The 21,031-nt window shown below is 39.5% G+C and overlaps 1 protein-coding gene across 3 annotated transcripts in view; it reads left to right on the forward strand.

The window, feature by feature from the left end:
- LOC144602271 (oxysterol-binding protein-related protein 5-like) overlaps positions 1-21,031 on the forward strand; it is a 94,692-nt gene that overhangs the window by 49,559 nt on the left and 24,102 nt on the right. For all 3 annotated transcript variants that reach the window (XM_078415168.1, XM_078415166.1, XM_078415167.1), the window contains exons 2-8: positions 6,805-6,952; positions 9,523-9,596; positions 11,274-11,354; positions 12,465-12,566; positions 13,965-14,168; positions 15,299-15,383; positions 16,480-16,651. In XM_078415168.1, the coding sequence (XP_078271294.1) occupies positions 6,805-6,952; positions 9,523-9,596; positions 11,274-11,354; positions 12,465-12,566; positions 13,965-14,168; positions 15,299-15,383; positions 16,480-16,651 (866 nt within the window). The remainder of the gene's footprint in view (positions 1-6,804; positions 6,953-9,522; positions 9,597-11,273; positions 11,355-12,464; positions 12,567-13,964; positions 14,169-15,298; positions 15,384-16,479; positions 16,652-21,031) is intronic.

Raw genomic sequence — 21,031 nt, forward strand, 5'->3', positions numbered from 1 at the left:
TTGGGTTGAACTTATTATATAACTATTTACTTTAATAAAGAGAACTGAAATACAAAGGTACAGTATTACAATCATTTTCATTCAGTAAAGAACAGTCACCTTATTCGCCTACATTACCCACCATGACAGCTATTCATTTAAAATCAAATACTTCCTGGGTTTAGACTCCCTGGAACCTGCGGATAAACACATTATACTGTTATACTGTTCACAGTTAACCAGTGAAACAAATAAGTGGTGTTGTTGCCATGGTGCTGCATTTTACAAAACATTATACATACAGCAAAACCTATCTTGTAGGACTGTGTGAAGTGAAATTGTGCTGAAATGTTGTGAAAGGTTGTTAGTTATTTGTGTGAAACCCAGAAGTTGCTCATTTATCAGTAAGATTAACGTCCGTGACCTCAATTTCTCTTTTCTCGTACATCATTGTTCTGAGATGGTTGATTAGACTGACACTTTAATATTAATTGGTAGAAACAGGGAACTGCAGATGCTGGTTCACAACAACAAAAAAAGACACAAAAGTGCTTGAATAACTCAGCGGTTCAGGCAGCATCTTTAGAAAACGTGGATAGGTGATCGGAATTCTTCATACTGATAGTGGTGGGGGGAAGGTGGAGGATAAAATCTGGAAGAAAGGTGGGGGCAGGACAAAGTCTGGCAAGTGATAGGTGGATGCAAGTGAGATGGGGTTATCGAGCCAACTGGGTTTCAGGCCAAGGCCTCCATACTGCTGGCTCTGTTTCATGTGGGCTGGCTCTCCTGAGTCCTATTGCTCCCCACTTCCAAAAGAGAACATAATGGCACTACAGGGCCATTTCCTGCTGCCTTTCCCCCTGTACCAACTCTGTTACATCTTCTACCCACCACCCTCAGACCCCCTCCTTTGAGCCCCGATCATCCCCCCACTGTGTCTCCTCTGCTGAGTCGCTCCCGTACTTTGTGTCTAATATTAATTAGTTCTGGCCTTTCAGCTATTTTGTATTAAACTTATGGCTGATCTTGCATTATACATTGTCTGGCATTTGGGAAAATTCCCTTTAGAAGGATCTGAGTTAACCACAAAAATTCCAGAGTAAACATGCCAAACTTTCTATGGCTGATTGCAAATGAAACTGAAACCAGCCTTAATGAGAAATGAAGTGTTGAGTAGTTCTGAACCGAGACCTCCCTGTTGACTATGGATCAGCATCAGGCAATGTGCTAATCCACTCGCGTTCAAACAAGTCTAGTAAAGTTGCAACAGTGCCCAACAAAGTTCCCAGTCCCTGTATCAACGCCAACAAGAACCTGTGGAATCATATGGAAGAATTCTAATGTAACTTTGAACACACGGTGGTAGACACAAAATACTGGAGTAACTCAATGGGACAGGCAGCATCTCTGGAGCGAAGGAATGGGTGACGTTTCGGATCGAGACCCTTCTTCAGACTGAGCACACCATTGCAGACTGAGTTTGGTCTGAAACCAAATGGGTGAATGAAACTTAGAATGATCTAATCGAACAGTGGAATGGACTCAATGAGTTGAATGGTCTACAACTATTGTTCCTGTCTTGGAGGATGCAAGCCTTCTTTTTGACATAACTTTCTAGAGAGGTTATTTTTTAGAATACCACCTGCCCCTTGCAATATCACATTTTGCTCATCTGTTGCTTATTTAGGCCTCCTGGTGTCATCATTTGTTTGCTTAATCCTTTTTTTAAGTGACTGTATTTTATGGGATGGGTAGTGAAATATTATTCAATGTTCTTTCACCATGCCACCAAAAGTTACTGATTATTTTGTTAGTGTGGGTTCCATCTGTATTTACCCAGCAAAACATTATCGTCCACCCAAAAATACTCAGCAATGTATGTTTGCCGTTTTCAGTTTCAGTTATATGACATTTGATGGTTTGACACACTGCTTTCAAAATTCTCATGTATGATTGGTTTGCTCTTCAAATCAGTTTAATACTGATGACACACACTAATTTTGGCAAGCTCGAGTTTGCAGACTAATTGACTGTAAACTACACCCCCCCCTCTAGTGACAGGATATGGTATTTCAATTTATTCTGAGTGGATTTTTGTGTTCAGTTTTGAAATTTTAAGGATGTACAGTGCCCTCCATAATGTTTGGGACAAAGACCCATCGTTTATTTATTTAGCTCTGTACTCTACAATTTGAGATTTGTAATAGAAAAATTCACATATGGTTAAAGTGCACATTGTCAGATTTTAATAAAGGCCATTTTTATACATTTTGGTTTCACCGTGTAGAAATTACAGCAGTGCACAGGGTGAACAAGTCATTTAGCAGGCCTGCCTTAATTGGGAAGGGTTCTGTGTACAAAAGCTGGGACATAACGATGCCCCAACTTTTATACTCCATACCCTTCCCAATGAAGGCAAGCTTGCTAATTGGCTGGGTAAATGTAAAAATTGTCCCTAGTGGGTGTAGGATAGTGTTAATGTACGGGGATCACTGGGCGGCACGGACATGGAGGGCCGAAAAGGCCTGTTTCCGGCTGTATATATATGATATGATATGATATGACTTGTTCAAGTCAAGTCAAGTTTCTTCCTTTTCTCCCTGTCCTCCCTGTTCTGCTTCTTGACAACTCACCATGCAGCCTGTGACCAGACTGAGCCTCGATGGTGAGATTGTACAAAATGCAGCAGACCATTGCAAATCTTAATACCCATCTGCAGGGCTCCTCCTACGCAGTTCAGTGCTCAAACATGCCAATGGGCTTTTTGGTATCTTCGCATTCATTGCATTTGTGTTGCCCCCATGACCCAAGAGGATATTTGTTTGCAACAATGGCTCAAAGGCGGCCAGCATTGCTGACTACACAAACCTAAAAGATCAAGAGAAGGTGGTGGTAAGTCACCTTCTTGAACTGGTATGACACTTTCTATTGAAGTGATTGTGTTATTGTGCAAGCAGGTTCAGGATTGAGATAAAGAACCAGTGAGATATTTTCAAGTCAGCATATTGCATAACCTGGATGGGATCACACAGGTAGTGGTATATTTATGCACCTGCTGCACTTATCGTTTTGGTGGACCATGTGGTGAGTTTGGGAGGTGCTGTTGGAGAAGCCTAGGCAAGTAACTAGAGCATTTTCTGGCTGCTGATTGCTGCTCATACACTGCTGCTGATGAAGTGATGAATATTTAGTAGGGTGGAAAGGTGCCAAATTAAACCAACTTTTATTTTGGATAGAAGATTGACACAAAAAGCTGGAGTAACTCAGCAGGACAGGCAACATGTTAAGAAACAGCATTACTCCAGCATTTTGTCTACCCTTGACGTTCGATGGCATTACCATCGCACCATCCCCATCATCAACTTTCTGAGATCATTAACCAGTTGGTGTGGACTTGGTGGGCTGAAGGGCCTGTTTCCATGCTGTATCTCCGAACGGAAGTAAAATGTCTCCAAGCACGATGCTTTGGCCTTGATTGATTTTTTACTAAGCTCAGGGAAAACATCAGAATCTAAACAAATCTGGGTTTTTTTAAAGAAGTAAAGTTCTTTCTATTTCACTTGCTCCTGATGATGTGGAAGCATTAATTTACTGATAGGATGTTCAATAATATTTTAATGTCACTAAAGCAAACATCGGAACTTGACGGCATAATTGCCCTCTTGTCCTGCATCAGTACAAAACTGATGGGCCAGTGCTGACCTATTGCTGTGCCTTCATCCTGATTAAAGGTGAGATTGTTGTCCCTGCCAGTGTAAATGGATTACAGGTTCAGCCCACAGGCTGGTGCTTTATGGAAGGTACAGGCTGTAATTGATTTAACTTGAGCACCAGCCAGTAATGCTGAGAAGTTGTCTAAAACCCAATGCTATTTAGGAAGGTTTCATTGAGTCATAAGTTATTCCCAGCACAGAGATGGGATATTTAGCCCATCATATCCATAACGGGGGTCTGGATCCCCACTCTATCCTGTAGATTTATTTCTTTACTTCCCTTCCATTTTCCCTTGAATTATTGATCATAGAAAATTCTTGGTCAGCACCACATTCTGCATTTAAAAAATACGTTTTTGTCATTCTCTTAAATCTGTCCTTGTACATAAATTAATGTGAGCAGCTTGTTTTGTCTACATTATCTAACCCTATCATAATCTTCCAGATAAATTTATCAAGTCTCCCTTCAAACTCCTTTGTTGAAAAGGGAACATCTCCAGCGTCAACAACCTAATCTCTCATCCATGGAACCAGAGTCATAGGGTCATACAGTGTGGAAACAGACCCTTCGGCCCAACTTACCTACATCGGCCAACATATCCCACCTGCCAGCATTTGGTTCCATCTACACTAGTCCCACCTGCCTGCGCTTGGTCCATATCCCTCCAAACTTTTCCTATCCATGTACGTGTCTGTTTCTTAAACATTGGGATAGTCCCAACCTCAACTACCTCCTCTGGCAGCTTGGTCCATACACCCACCACCCTTTGTGTGAAAAAGTTTCCCCTCAGATTCCTATTAAATCTTTTCCCCTTCACCTTGAACCTATGGCCTCTGGTCCGCAATTCCCCTACTCTGGCTAAGAGACTGTGCATCTACCCGATCTATTCCTCTCATGATTTTATACACCTCTGTGAGATCACCCCTCATCCTCCTGCATTCCAAGGAATAGAGACTCAGCCTACTTAACTTCTGCCTATAGCTCAGACCCTCTAATCCTGGCAAAATCCTCGTAAATCTTCTCTGTGCCCTTTCCAGCTTGACAACATCCTTCCTATAACATAGTGCCCAGAACTGAACACAATACTCTAAATGCGGCCTCATCAACATCTTATACAACTGCAACGTGATCTCCCAACTATACTCGAAATAGATCCATCTGGTTATTGTCCACACCACCTTCTCAAGGATCTTCATATTCCTCCTTAACTGTTCTGGCCAGAAGCGCACACATTTGGTGTGAACTAACCAGGGCTTTATGCGGGTTCAGCATAACCTCCCTACTTTTGCACTCAATTCCTCTATTTATGAAGCCCAAGATTCAATAGGTTCCCAATAAACCGCCATCCAAGATCTTTAGACATGTCTTATAAAAATAGGCTCTTAAATTTATATTGATTCACCCCATCCCTTCCACCAAAATGTATCCACTCACAATTATTAATAAATTCAATGTATTACTTATTATCATTTTGCATTTAGCCCATTTTGTAAGGCTGTCTATGTGCTGTTTATTTGATTGGCATCATCCTCACCATTTGCCATCTCTCCAAGTTGTGGATTCGTCAGAAAATTGTGAGATTTTAGCATGTATTCCAATATCCATATCATTTGTGTGATTAAAAAAAGGCAGTGAATCTAACACTGACCCTTGAGAAATACCACACAGATGACCATTTTGCAGTCGAAAGGTAATCATTTAGCTCATCTTTCTATGTCTATCCTTAATCAATGTTTTTTTCATCTAAGGTGACACTAACCCTCCTATTCCATGAATATTAATTTTGTTAACCAGCTTTTATATGACTTCTTCTTCTTGCATTTGAGGCAGCAGAAGTTATGAAGCCGCTTCTGCTTCTGCTGTCTCTGTTTGTTGTAGTTCGCCTGACTGAGGTCAGTTGACAGGGCTCACCACAGGGAGGTTGACAACGTGAGCCCCTTTTATATGGCAATTATGTCAAACACTTTCTTAAAAATCCATCTGGACAACATCCATTGCATTCAACCTCCTCTGTTTCTTTATCAAAAATTTCAATCAGATCAGTCAATGTGTTCAAGAAATGTACTCCTTTTCCCTTTCTAGTTGTTAATTTCTATTACCACTGTAAATAATTTCTCTCTAGTCTAAAATTTCTTCAGAATTTGGAACAGATCTAACCCCCCCCCCCCCCCCCCCACTTTAAACTTTACTCAAAGAGATCTATCTCCGCTTCTCTGGGCACTCCACACGATTAGAAACTTTGGAGAATTGACGATATTTCCATTCTCTGGGATTACCGCTTAAGCTCATTAAGAACAGGAGAATTCCAACTAATAATCTTCAAAATGGATAAATAGAGGAATCCAGGACATTACAGCTATTTTGTGGCATAAGGACCAAAAACGCCAGGTTCAGGAACAGCTTCTTCACTACAGCCATCAGGCTATTAAACACTACAACCTCAAATAAGCTCTGAACTACAATAAACTATTATTATTATTATTATTGTTATTGTTATTTACTGTGTACTACGTTTACATATTCTGTTGTGCTGCAGCGAGTAAGTATTTCATTGTTCTATCTGGGACGTATGACAATAAAACACTCTTGACTCTTGATTTGAAAATCAAAACATTGTGCGCTTTCAGCTTGACTTGTTTCAACATTTCCTGCGGCAACTTGGCTGACTAGTTTGGTTGTCGGTTTGATATGTTGATTACACTGTTCCTCTAAAATCCACAATTTAATCTTCCCTACACAACTCCAATTCTTGTATCTAAAGGTACTAACGTAGGAGCCCAGTTTGGGTAAGATATGCCATAGTAAATAGAGTGTGATAATGATCTATGAGAAAATGCTTAGTCCACAAATATTGCTACTGCTGAATTCATCCAGCAGTTTTTTGCTGTCTGGCCAAGATGTTTGGCTCCGATATCTTAATGCTGGAAATATATTATCTGATATATAGAAGTTAATCATGAAAACTTTGCGTTATTGGATTTGGAGCATTTGGGAAGGGGAGAAAATGATTGGTTAAGGAAAACAGATGCTTTGTAGTGTTCTATAAGAATATTTCTTTTCTTGTAAGAGAGTTTCCAGTTGGGACTCACTGGTACTTGTTATATTCCACAGAAAACACATGCCATGATGGAAGATCACGTGTTGCGGCGCAGGTTTTCTCTTTGCACTGGTTTGGCAACACCACAGAAAATCGACCCTCGTGAGTTCACCCGAAACTCTTCTTTTGGTTGGTACAATGAAATATATCCTTTGAATCCAGGTTTGTTCATGGGTATTTTTCTGGTTTGATCCCTGTTTTGTACTGGTACTTTTAGAGTAGCAGGCAAAAGTCTGCGATTAATCTCAGAATCAGGGGCTTTAATAAGGGGAGAACTTGGCTTGACACCATTTAGAAAATATACTCAGAAGTTGAGGGATAATAGACAATAGGTGCAGGAGTAGGCCATTCGGCCCTTCGAGCCAGCACCACCATTCAATGTGATCATGGCTGATCATTCTCAATCAGTACCCCGTTCCTGCCTTCTCCCCATACCCCCTGACTCCGCTATCCTTAAGAGCTCTATCTAGCCTTCTCTTGAATGCATTCAGAGAATTGGCCTCCACTGCCTTCTGAGGCAGAGAATTCCACAGATTTACAACTCTCTGACTGAAAAAGTTTTTCCTCATCTCCGTTCTAAATGGCCTACCCCTTATTCTTAAACTGTGGCCCCTGGTTCTGGACTCCCCCAACATTGGAAACATATTTCCTGCCTCTAACGTGTTCAACCCCTTAATAATCTTATATGTTTTGATAAGATCCCCTCTCATCCTTCTAAATTCCAGTGTATATGGGTATATGGGTGTATATGGGATGGGTATATGTGGCTCATATATTTGTGGTCCACTATTACAAAGTCACATAGTGGTAATGGTTCTGCACTGTACTAGGCTTCACGCTGTTCTTAATCATTTGATATCCGTAGTACATGCATCTTGGTCACAATTTACAGAATTATTTATGAAGCCGCACATTGGGATTTTACTCGGTTGCTTGAGTTCTAGTTATCAACATTCCACTCACGATTCGGTCTCGTGTGAGCCACTCTTCCACAGGAGAGCAAATAGAGTAACATCTGCCATTCTTGGAGTAGTGCCAGGAACATGGGCTCACCATAAATGCAATTTCCTGAATCACTTTCTTCTAAAATTAGTTGAATAAGTTTGAAAATAATTTATTTGAAAAAGGGACAATGTACATTAATTGACATTCAAACAAGTGTAAATGTACTCGAGTTAGCCGAGAGGCTAGTTTTCATCGACAGTCCCTTAGCCTGATGTTGTTAGGCATCGTAGAAAAGAAATACAATACAATATGTACAATAGTTAAAAACATAGTACATTACCATACAAAGCAATACATTTAATTAAAATGAGCAGACAAAACCCAAATAACAGATGTAAAAATACAGTGTGAGTACAGTCTTAATTTAAAGTTTCCATTTTTTAAGTTTAAGTTTTAAAAGTCACGTTCAAGTTGGATAAAACTAGCATCAGTGTTGACATTGTTGGTTCTCAATAAGCCATTTCTTGACGTTACACTTAAATGAATAATGTGGTGAGGAATCTCTAACTGATTGTGGTACTGAATTCCATTGATGTGATGCTCTGAAGGAAAAGACAGCCTGGCTAAATGCAGTTTTTCTGAATGGGATAGTGCAGTCCCCCTGAGCTGCACCTCTAGTAGCTATGTTTGCAGTAGATTTGAAGTTGATGAAACCAATGAAAGTTAGGAGTGGGAGATCTCAAAATAGACTGAGATAATCAAACCGAGTAGTCTAATGGTATGAAAATGTAATGGTTAATGAAATGATCTAGTATCCTAGATTTTGGATTAATAAAGAGTGAATTCTGTTAACTAAGAAACTTGTATCACCAAAATGGACAGTGAAAGATTGTCATAAATTCCACAGTTCACAAATTCACATTGGAAAAGCCCTTACTCAATGTACATAAGCATAACTCCAGTCTCCTTATAAACTTTGTCGGAAAACTGTATGCAGTGGTTCTAGAAAACAATGAAGTTCAAAATCTTTAAAGGTGAAATTATTTTTAATTAAATTCATTTTATTAAATTATTTTTCAAGGAATTGCTCTTGACCATATCTGTTAAGGATCCTGTAATTATGGAAATAAACAAATGGTCATTCTACTGAATTTAACATAATTTATTTCTTAATAAGTTAGAAATTAGTCTCTGGTGATGTATTATGAATGCATCATATGGTGCATTGTATGCCACTTCTGAAATTCAATGCGTTGACTTCATAGGAATTCGATTCTGAAAGCAGAGTACAACGTGGAGACATAGCAATACTGGACATTGAGTATGTTGCCAAAAACTAATTTCAAAGTCTGACCTGTTATATTTTACTGAGCATCCATATTTAAACAGATTTGAGGATTATGGAAGTCTAGCACAAAGGAAAGCTAAGTTCTGGGGTAGTTCAGCCATGATCACACTGAATGGTGGGATGGACCGGGGGACCAGGTGACCAACTCCTGCTTCTGTTTTCTTGTATTTTTGATCAGGGTGCTGGAAGCTTTTCCGCAACCTGTCAGTGTGAAACAAGGTGCTGAAGCCACTTGCAATAAAACTTGAGTGGAATCATTCCATAGTCATCACTGCACACTATTTGTACCATGGCTTTATTGATCTGCTGCATTCAATCCAATTGAGTCTTGCAAAACATTCTTGGCCGTATTGATCTGGTTATCAAAAGGTGTTTCCTATTTTTTTTTCTGAATACAGGCTACTCTCACTGTTTCTGAGTTTATTCCCATTTGTTACAGGTAATGAAATAGAAAATAATGGATTTTCACCTCTTCCCTATGAGGTCACTTCAACACCCATCTCCAGTAGTAAGGTAGGCACCTGACCTTTCTCTCACCTCTGACCTACACCTAACAACCTACCTTTTGGTGAGCCAAAGGTCACATTATTTGGACTGGTGTGAATTATTCTTGCACCTTGTCCTCACCCGAGGTTGTCAATAATCGAACAGATTAGCTATGCAAAAGACTTTCATAGATTTGAAATTTCTGTATAGAATCATGCTTCAATTCCACATCTCAGAAGATTCTGTTTGACCATTTGTGGGATAGGTTGACCTATCTTTTCTAAAACAAAGATTAGATTCTCACTACTAATTGCCTAATTCAGTTTTACATCTGCATGGTTTAGTTTAGTTTATTATCACATATACTGAGGTACAGTGAGAAGCTTTGTTGTTGCGTGCCATGCAGTCAGTGGACCAACTATACGTGATTACAATTGAGCCATCCACTGCGCACAGGTACAGGATAAAGGGAATAATGTTTAATGCAAGAAAATGTCCAGTAATGTTCAATTAAAGACAACCTGAGGGTCTCCAATGAAGTAGATGGTAGATCTCTCGTTGGTGATAGGATGTATGATAGGATAGGCTAGCGAGATGGTCTGGGCTGTGTCCACTGCGTTCCTCATTACCCCATTGAATCATGCTTCTCTCCTGCCCATACACATACTCAACCATATCTTCAGCTATCCTTATCACCTTTCCTTCAGGCAGGAGGTAGGCATAGCAAATAGGTGAGATACAGAGACCAGAAGGGAGATAACTCTGAATGAATTAATCTAAAGAATATTGTGGTGAAAACAATCACTATTTTAGTTTAATTTATTTTTCACAGAAGGTCAAAAAAACAATGATGAATGCAGCATGAAACTCATAAAAAGAACTTCATTAAAGATTCTTTAATGTTTCAAAAATTAGAGTTACAAAAAATGTAGAAGCTAATAAATGCTTTAGCAAACAAAGAAACCAGACTTGGCATTTATTCAGTAAGCAAAATGTTTTAAAATCTGGAAATTTGAAAAACAGAAAATGCTGGAAACATTTGGTAGGTCAGGCAGCAACTGTGGGGTGAAAAAACCAATTAACATTTTGGGTCTGGGGCTCTTCAGTTCTGAAATGTTAACTGTTTCTTTTTCGACAGATGCTGCCTGACCTGCTGAGTTTTTTCTGTTTTTATTAAGGCATTCATTTATATAGAGCAAGAAAAGTCCCAGGCTTGGAACTTATCTGCTCATAGGTCAAATGGTTGTGATAAAGTTCAGGTGGGAGCTGCAGGAGCCTCACCCTGACCTCCATCTTAACAAAGAGGTGAGGTTATGGACATATGAGCTCCATTTGTGGTAAAACGTGAAAGATGATTGCATCTGCCCCTCCAGAAACCTACCAATTTAAGTTTTTGTTTAAACTCTGAAAAGGACAAAAATGATCTATGGCTCCTCAGTGCAACAAAGGTGAACAATTATGCTTCCTGCTCTTGACTAGAATCCAGGATTTCTTGTAGAAATGCATGACGCTTGATATGGGCTTGGGTGTGAGGCTCCACTGTTTGACACCAGACCAATAACCACTGTTTAAGATCAGTCCGTGAGGTGTCAAAGGCTAAATCACTTTATAATTCTGTTGTACTCCACTGTGGTGTAGCTTGAATGCGTCAGTTCTCACTATAGTGTAGCAATGTTGATCTGGTCCCCTTCATTTCTCTTGCAGTCCGATTCCAAACTATACAATGGCTGCGACAAAGACTATGTATCCCCCATCTCTAAACTGACGAAGAAGGAATCTTTGAAGGTATGCATCATACTGGTTTAGTCAGCTTTCTCGTTTCTTGTAAATAACAACAATTATTTTTTAATTGTCAAATTTTAACATCTCACTTATGAAAACTTAAACTTTAAAAATTAATTAAATAGAAACAGTTAAAACAAATCTAATTAACCACCAATGTAGTACCATTCCCTCCATTGAAATAAATGGAGAAGCAGTTCTTGCATCATGTCTAACCTTGCATGGGACTCCAGTGTGGATTTTGTACAGTCAGTGGTGGATAATTGCTGTAACGTTTGTGCCCCCTCACTTGTCAGTGGTTTTGAAAGAACGGTGGTGAATCACTATTTGCAACTTTGGAACATCTCCGTTCATGCAGAAATTCTTAAAATACTCAGAGCTGCATGGGCCTTGTCAGTATTTATACACGTAGATGAATTTTAACACTTTCTGGGGTGCACCATATTTTTATTTCAGAAGCTCAACCAGAAGTTTATGTAATTAACTTGCGTGCTTGCTGCTTCATTTATGAATGGGAAGGCTCACTATAAATTCTTTACCTTTCCATTCTTGTCTCAATGGTGATCACTGTTTCTGAGCTGTAGAATCATTTGAAAATGCAAATGTCAATTGAATTTCCAATGATCGAGTCAGAAAGTCACACATTCAAGTTCCATGCCATGACTTGACCATATAATCTTGGGTTTCCTTTCATTGCAATACTGAAGTAATGTTACATTTTCAGACATTCTGATGTGTCACTATTGAGATTAGATGACATGGCGTGCCTATTCAGCTGAGTCTAAAATATCAGAACGTAAAAAGTGTGAGCTGGTACCGTTTTTACCCAAAGATGTCTTAACTTGTCAGTCACCTGGTCACTTGTTAATTCTGGGACATTTCACTGCACAGTTTAGCTGTTACATTGTACATGTTATGAATAGAGTGCCTTATAATACCTTGAGGGCACTGAATGTTTTCTGTAAGACATTACATTAACACAGTTATATTTTCATTGATTGAAAATTTAAATCCATTCATTCATTCATTGAACATTCATTGAATGTTTCCCAGTGATTCATGCTGAGTGGTTTTCAGTGCTTAATTTGGAAGTGATTTCTATCTTTAAAATAGGTTCAGAAGAAAAATTACAGACAGGAGAAGAAAAGGGCCAGCAAGGAGATGTTCAGTGCTTTGAAGGACCCCTCTGTGGTGGTGATGGAGGACTGGCTAAAGGTAGTTCACACAATCTGTTGTACAAATCTGTTACATCGATATCAACTGATCGTGATTCCCAACCATGGGTACTGAGACCCATTTTGGTTAGTTAAATACAATCAGATAAACTATTGGTTTTCAACTGAATGACCAATTCACAGTTAACTTAGGCACAGTCCTCTCACGAATTACAATCTTGCCAATGGATTTTAAGATTGGACAGCACATGGGTGCAACTGGTAGAGCTGCTGCCTCACAGCTCCAGAGACCAGGGTTCAAATCCTAACCTCGGGTGCTGTATGTGTGGATTTTGGGCATTTTTCCTGAGTTTCTGTGTCCTCGTTTCCCAAAGACGTGCAAGTTGATTGGCCTTCTGTAAATTGCCCCTAGTGTGTAGGGAGTGGATGCAAAAGTGGGATAACATAGAACTTGTGTCAACGTGGACTTAGTCGGCCAAAGGGCCTGGTTCCATGCTGTATCTCAACACTGAATATCATCTCAATTAGTATAACCACCCGTATTCAACATCTTAATTGACAGTTATTATTATTATCTCAAATAACACCCAACTATTTTAACCTACTTCTCCGTTCTGGCAACTGCTTGCCATACATCAGATGCATGCATTAATAATTTGTAATGATTTTAGGGTTTTTTTCCCCACATAGAAATAGGAGCAGGAGTCAGCCACCAGATCCATCCGCCTGTCCAGCTATTTGATATGTCATGGCTAATCTATGATGGCCTCCTCCGCTTTTGTGCGCATACCAATAATCCTCAATTCTTTGCTCTTTTTAAAAATATATTTAAATACCTGCAATTTAAAAATATCTCCTAATCCGTCCTCCACCTCCCTTGGGCAGAGAAATCTAGGGATTCACTGCCCTCAGAGAGGAAATTGTTACTCGTCTCAGTTTAAAATGACTGTCCTTTTATTTTGTAGTTATAATTCCAAGAGTCTCAGTTAAATTACTTTTATTGCTATTCTTGCAGGGATTGTGGCAGATAAAAGGATCACACAGCAATCTAGCTTATACAAACAGAGCGATTTAACAAAAGAACCAGTGGCTATTATTCCTGCCTGCTGGACAATGAAGGATCCCTGGTATAAACAGGCTAATATAATTCCATGAAAACTGTAATAAAATACATTCTTTGCTTCCATTATTTTTCAGGGATTAAACAAGATCACCAATAATTGTATCGTACTCAAATAATCAGGAATAGATATTCAAATTAGCTTTTACTATACTTGTTCTTGCATTATTATCTTTCTGACAAGCACATAAAACAAGTTGCTGCACTTTTGCAGAGGTATTGCTTCGATAAGATTGTTTTGTTCATTGAATCTTATTCAATGTTTTATGGTCGCTGTTTGCACAGATAAAAGACCCATGACCTATAATTTTGTTGCAGATCCGAGGTACTCTAAAGAGCTGGACCAAACTCTGGTGCGTGCTCAAACCTGGCATTCTACTAATTTACAAAACACCGAGCAATGGCCAGTGGGTGGGAACCATCCTTCTCAACACCTGCGAGCTCATCGAAAGACCCACGAAAAAGGATGGCTTCTGCTTCAAACTATTCCATCCTCTCGATCAATCCATTTGGGCAATGAAGGTAATTTACTCCTGGCATACAGCAGAACCAGAGAATTAAAGATGATTTTCGTATTTCTCGCTAGATTTATCTCATAGTCTAATTTTTCCTTCCTTATTAATCTTAATTTGAAAATGAATCTTATTCATTTCAGTTTCTTTAAATTCTGTGCAATTTTCTGAAATCTCTCGATAAGTACATGCTTTTTCTTTACACTTGATATAATCTTTAACTTTTTTAGTTATCCACGAATGATAGTGAGTATCAGAATCATTTGGGATATTGGAGTAAACAAAGCTTTATAGCAGTGTCTTGCCTGTTGGAAGAAAAAGTATAATAAATCTGATTATGTAAACCATTTGGGTAATATTGTAATCCTAAAAAAGGCAGCGGACAATAACAATCCTCCAATTCATTCAGTGAATTTTGCAGGAATCAGGCCAAAAATTACCCATATGTATACAACCTTTTAAATTGAACTTCCAGGTCAACTGGAAGGAAGAAATTGAACATGAAATATCCAATCAGAAAATGGTTTGGGCAGAGCTGGTGCAATGTTAAAATTTGCCCAATTTTCTAAAGAATTAGCATTGGACATCTGCTACATGGGGAATATCAGCTTGAGGAAATGGCATCAATATCCTAGTTGGTCTGGCTGGTTGTCCACGGTTGGGGGAATTGTTACCAATACAGTTCTACTGTTATTACATTATTACTCCCTCCTCTGATAGCTAAGGATCAATTGTGCATAAACTGAGTTTTGGTTCCAGCTGAGGAAGCAGTACATATTATTTTTTCACTTTACCATGTTGGCACCAAATACAAGGTGATCAAAAAATAAATATTCTTTAAGATTATGTGACACAACATAAGCTCAACATATCTGCATAGCAGGTGCTATCTCCTCTTGGTTCTAAAGGAGAACTATCCAGAAGTTAGCCAAATATCTATGAAGAAACAAAGCAGATATCCTCGGATGGGATATACTTTGAAAGGAAATTATGCTTCTGACAATGAACAAACTCTTTGCCTCAAGAAAATACTACACCAGCTGACGCTAGAGGGCAAGCTGCTACAAAATGCCACTCAGCCTTCTTTCAATGGTTAAATGGTTCTTTCCACCCCCTAAGGTTATGGCATTGTTTTTCCAGGGTCCAAAAGGTGAGAATGTGGGATCAATAACACAGCCTCTTCCCAGTAGTTACCTGATTTTCCGAGCGGCCTCTGAGTCAGATGGTAAGATCATGATTGCTTCTCCTTTGAAAATGATGATATATGAAGCTATATGAAGTTTGCGTAAAAATGAATGGAATTAATTTATTCTATTGAAAGGGAAACTACATACCCTGGAATGATAGTAAGGTATAAATCTGGAAACTGGGAGTGCATAATTCAAAGTGAGTTCTCAATATGAAAAAATTACATCTTCAATGTGTTCATAGATAAATCCAATTGATGTTTATATTTATCTTCATTTGATTCATATAACAGTGTTGAGAAGGACTACATGGGTGACGAAATTGATGTAGTAATACCACCAATACTGTCAAAATTAAATTTTTTCTCATCATTTACTTCAATTTTTCCCCCCAAAACTTGTCCATTGTTCCCAAGTCTAAGTTAATAATGAGGTGCCAATAAAATGGATGGACAATAGACAATAGGTGCAGGAGTAGGCCATTTGGCCCTTCGAGCTAGCACCGCCATTCAATGTGATCATGGCTGATCATTCTCAATCGGTACCAGTATCAGGATATGTAGCAAGGTAAAACAACATCTAAAAGTGCACAGAATAATGTTGGACTTGGGAAAGATATAAAGTTCAGTAATTAAGAGTAATACTAAAATCTTAAGAAGAAAGGTGATATGAAAATAAACTTGTAAAATGTAAAAGTTACCACAGGTTTTTGCAACAAGAGCAAAAATAATCAGCAGTAATGTGGCCTTTTCATAAAATATATGGGTAATATTATATATTCAATAATTATTTTGTGCTTTTTCAAAACAGTAGTAGGGATGATGAATGTTACATTCCAGGGGAATTAATAATAAATCAATGACTAGAAATCGATAGTTGAAAATGTAAAACGATATTTGTGAAATAACATCTCTAAAGATTGGCAAATCCCTAGGAGCTAATTGTTTCCTTGTTTCCATCCTCTGGAGATATATACCTTTCAGCTGTTTTCTTAATGTGTAATTCTAATTGGATCTATATTTGTTGGTGTATTTCCGATAAACAATAATAGCTAGTTCATTTCCTGATTCGCATTTCTGCATGTTTCATTCACGTATATTCTCTGGCTTTCTTCTGATGATTTTTGGCTGTCAGGTCAATGCTGGATGGATGCTCTGGAATTAGCTCTACGATGTTCAAGTCTTCTTAAACGTGGCACAATTAAGGATGGGAGGGAAGGCGATCTGAACAGCTCGATTGATGCAACTCACCCAGGACTTGCTGGTCTGATACAAGGATTCAGTCCCACCCATCAGGAACTCTCCCAGTAGGTACACAGATGAACAGCTCTCCTGTAGACATTCTTCACTGAAATTCAGAGGGTGAATATTGCATATGTACTTCTCAGCTGAAAGTTGGGATAAGAAGTGCTAGTTTTTGTAACTTTCACTGGAACTAGCTCATTATCAAGAGGGCAGGAGTAAGGTTGAAGAGATCTGGACACAGACTTTGAAAGATGGACACGATTAGAATCAAAATATGTGTCATGGAGCTTTACAGCACAGAACCAGAACTTTCAGCTCACCATGTCCATGCTGCCCATCAGATATCCATCCTGTTATTCAGCATTCAATCTTTAGCCCTCCTATGACTTGGTGGTTCGATCGCTCATCATACTTTTTTCATATTATGATAGTCACTGCTTTCATAATACCTCAGGGAGCGTATTTGATAACATGACTGGAGCCACAGTTACACTGGTACTGGACACAAATATGCTGCAATAACTCAGTGGGTCAGGCAGCATATCTGGAGAAAAGGAATAGGTGACGTTCTGGGTCGAGACCCTTCTTCAGACTGAGACACAAACGGGTTAAGGGAGTGCAATAGCAATTTTCAAAAAGAAATGTATATGGGGTATGTAAGAACCATTTATGGTTGAATGAGATGATTGAACGATCAGAAATTGTGCACAGTGAGAAAGAGGTCAAGAGAAAGGTAGGTAGAATGTTTACCCAATGATCAGGAATTAAGGCTTGGTTGAACTACATATTGAGATGATCAAGAGTACAGGAAGAGAAGTGACGTCAGAAGCAGCTTGTTGTATGGTCTTTGGAGATGTGCGAGCATTTGAGCTTAAAAATAAAACTGGGTCATTTTACCCTGGGACACTGAAATTCTTTGAGCTGCATGATGTACAGTATAATTCAGTACTTTTAGCTCATCCCAATGTTTGCTAATTTGTCCCATTCATATTGCATAGTATTCCATGTTGTTCTATGAATTCATGCTAACAATGGCCCAGCACTGACAGGAAGGGATCTCATTCTGTGCTGTTAAAATCCACAGTTCTCTAATTGCATTGCCTTTTACTCTGTTATCGTGTCTATAGAATCAAACATATTATCATTAGACAAGAAAATTTTATGGTTGAATCTGAAGGGAGGTCTGAAGTAATTGATTTTGTCCTTCAACAAAACCTTGCTATTTTGTAATACTTCATTCCATTCTCCTCCCTGGGCATTGGCTGAAGCAGATTGTTGCAAAATTATCTCATACATCCTGTAGCTAAGCTTCAGATCCTACATTTTATCCATACTACATTTAACACCGGCCGAACACTAAAAACCTACCTATGGCATAAGATTTCCACTTACCTAAAATGCATTGTTGGTGGTTGAAAGTCAGTTATCCAACAACATTGCTGCATGTTTGTATTCCACTGTTCTGTGACTTAAATCCAACCATTTTCAGCTGCTTCATCAATTAGCCACATTAGGTAACATAGAAACATAGAAAATAGGTGGAGGAGCAGGCCATTTGGCCCTTTGAGCCAGCACCAACATTCATTGTAATCATGGTTGATCATCCACAATCAGTAACCTGTGCCTGCCTTCTCCCCATATCCCTTGATTCCACTAGCCCCTAGAACTCTATCTAACTCTCTTTTAAATTCATCCAGTGAACTGGCCTCCATTGCCTTCTGTGGCAGAGAATTCCACAAATTCACAACTCTCTGGATGAAAAAGTTTCTTCTCACCTCAGTTTTAAATGGCCTCCCCTTTATTCTTCGACTGTGGCCCCCGGCTCTGGACTTCCCCAACATTGGGAACATTTTTCTGCATCTAGCCTGTCCAGTCCATTTATAATTGTATACGTCTCTAAGATCCCCTCTCATCCTTCTAAACACCAAGTGAATACAAGCCCAGTCTTTCCAATCTTTCCTCATATGACAGTCCCTCCATCCCAGGGATTAACCTTGTGAACCTACGCTGCACTGCCTCAATAGCAAAGATGTCCTTCCTCAAATTAGGAGATCAAAACTGCACACAATATTCCAGAGGGCTCTATACAACTGCAGAAGGACCTCTTTGCTCCTGTACTCAAATCCTCTCGTTATGAAGGCCAACATGCCATTAGCTTTCTTCACTGCCTGCTGTACCTGCACGCTTACTTTCAGTGACTGGTGTACACCAAGGTCTCGTTGCACTTCCCCTTTACCTAATTTGACACATTGAGATAATAATCTGCCTCCTTGTTTTTGCCGACAAAGTGGATAACCTCACATTTTCTACATTATATACTGCATCTGCCACGCATCCGCCCATTCACTCAACCTGTCCAAGTCACTCTGCAACCTCCTAACATCCTCTTCGCAGTTTACACTGCCACCCAGCTTTGTGTCATCTGCAAACTTGCTAGTGTTACTTCTAATTCCATCATCCAAATCATTAATATATATTGTAAATAGTTGCGACCCCAGCACCGAGCCTTGCGGCACTCCACTCGCCACTGCCTGCCATTCTGAAAAGGACCCGTTTATTCTTACTCTTTGCTTCCTGTCTGCCAACCAATTCTCTATCCATGTCAATACCCTACCCCCAATACCATGTGCTCTAATTTTGCTCACCAACCTCCCATGTGGGACCTTATCAAAGGCTTTCTGAAAGTCTGGATACACTACATCCACTGGCTCTCCTTCATCCATTTTATTTGTCACATCCTCAAAAAATTCCAGAAGATTAGTCAAGTAGGATTTCCCCTTCATAAATCCATGCTGACTTGGACCAATCCTTTTACTGCTATCCAAATGTGCCGTTATTACCTCTTTAATAATTAATTCCAGCATCTTGCCCACCACCGATGTCAGGCTAACTGGTCAATAATTCCCAGTTTTCTCTCTCGCTCCTTTCTTGAAAAGTGGGATAACATTAGCTACTCTCCAATCCACAGGAACTGATCCTGAATCTATTGAACATTGGAAAATGATCATCAATGCGTCCACGATGTCTAGAGCCACCTCCTTGAGTACCCTGGGATGCAGACAATCAGGCCCAGGGGATTTATCAGTCTTCAGTCCCATCAGTCAACCCAATATTATTTCTCGCCTATTGCAAATTTCTTTCAGTTCCTCTGCCTCCCTAGATCCTCTGTCCTCTAGTACATCTGGGAGATTGTTTGTGTCTTCCTTAGTGAAGACAGATCCGAAGTACCTGTTCAACTCTTCTGCCATTTCCTTGTTACCCATAATAATTTCACCTGTTTCTGCCTTCAAGGGACCCACATTTGTCTTTACTAATCTTTTTCTCTTAACATACCTAAAGAAGCTTTTACTGTGCTTCTTTATATTCTTGGCCAGCTTCCCCTCGTACTTCATCTTTTCAGCCTGTATTGCACTTTTTGCTATCTTCTGTTGTCCTTTGAAATTTGCCCAATCCTTTGGCTTCCCGCTACACTTTGCTATGTTATACATCTTTAATTTTTTTTAAATTTCATCTCTAACTTCCCTTGTCGGCCACGGTTCCTTTTACTCCCCTTAGAATCTTTCTTCCTCTTTGGAATGAAATGATCCTGCATCTTCTGGATTATGTCCAGAAATTCCTGCCATTGCTGTTTCACCGTCATTCCTGCTAGGATCCTTTTCCATTCTACCTTGGCCAGCTCCTCTCTCATGCCTTCATAGTCCCCTTTGTTCAACTGCAACAATAACATTCCTGACTTAACCTTCTTCTCAAATTGCAGATTAAAACTAATCATATTATGGTCACTACCTCCAAGCGGTTCCTTTACTTTGAGTTCCCTTATTAAATCCGGTTCATTGAACAACACTAAATCCAGAATTGCCTTCTCTCTGGTGGGCTCTAGTACAAGCTGCCCTAAGAATCCATCTCGGAGGCATTCTACAAACTCCCTTTCTTGGGGTCCAGAACCAACCTAATTTTCCCAGTCTACCTGCATATTGAAATCCCCCATAACCACAGTGGCATTACATTTGTTTCATGCCAGTATTAACTCCTGCTGCAACTTACCCTATATCCGGGCTACTGTTTGGGAGTCTGTAGATAACTCCCTTTCGTGTCTTCTTACCTTTACAAGAACCGGTAGAACCGGGGATATTTATTGTTGATTGCACTGTTCAGTTCCTCTCACAACTCCTCAGAACATGAAACACTCCAAACCTGTGTACAACAAAACCTGGATGATATTGAGTCAGGCACTGATAACTGGGAATAACCTACTGAGCGCAGAACGGTACAGAACAGGAACAGGCCCTTTGCCCCACAACATCTGTGCTGAACAGGATGCCGTTAAACTAATTTCCTCTGCCTCAATGTGATTCATCTCCCTCCATTCCCTGCAAAATGCATGGCGACAATTTATCAAGGCTTCTTCAATGTCACCTCCTGGAATTATAAACTCTCCAACC

This window comes from Rhinoraja longicauda, chromosome 18, assembly GCF_053455715.1.
Source record: "Rhinoraja longicauda isolate Sanriku21f chromosome 18, sRhiLon1.1, whole genome shotgun sequence".
In the NCBI taxonomy this organism is placed as follows: Eukaryota; Metazoa; Chordata; class Chondrichthyes; order Rajiformes; family Arhynchobatidae; genus Rhinoraja; species Rhinoraja longicauda.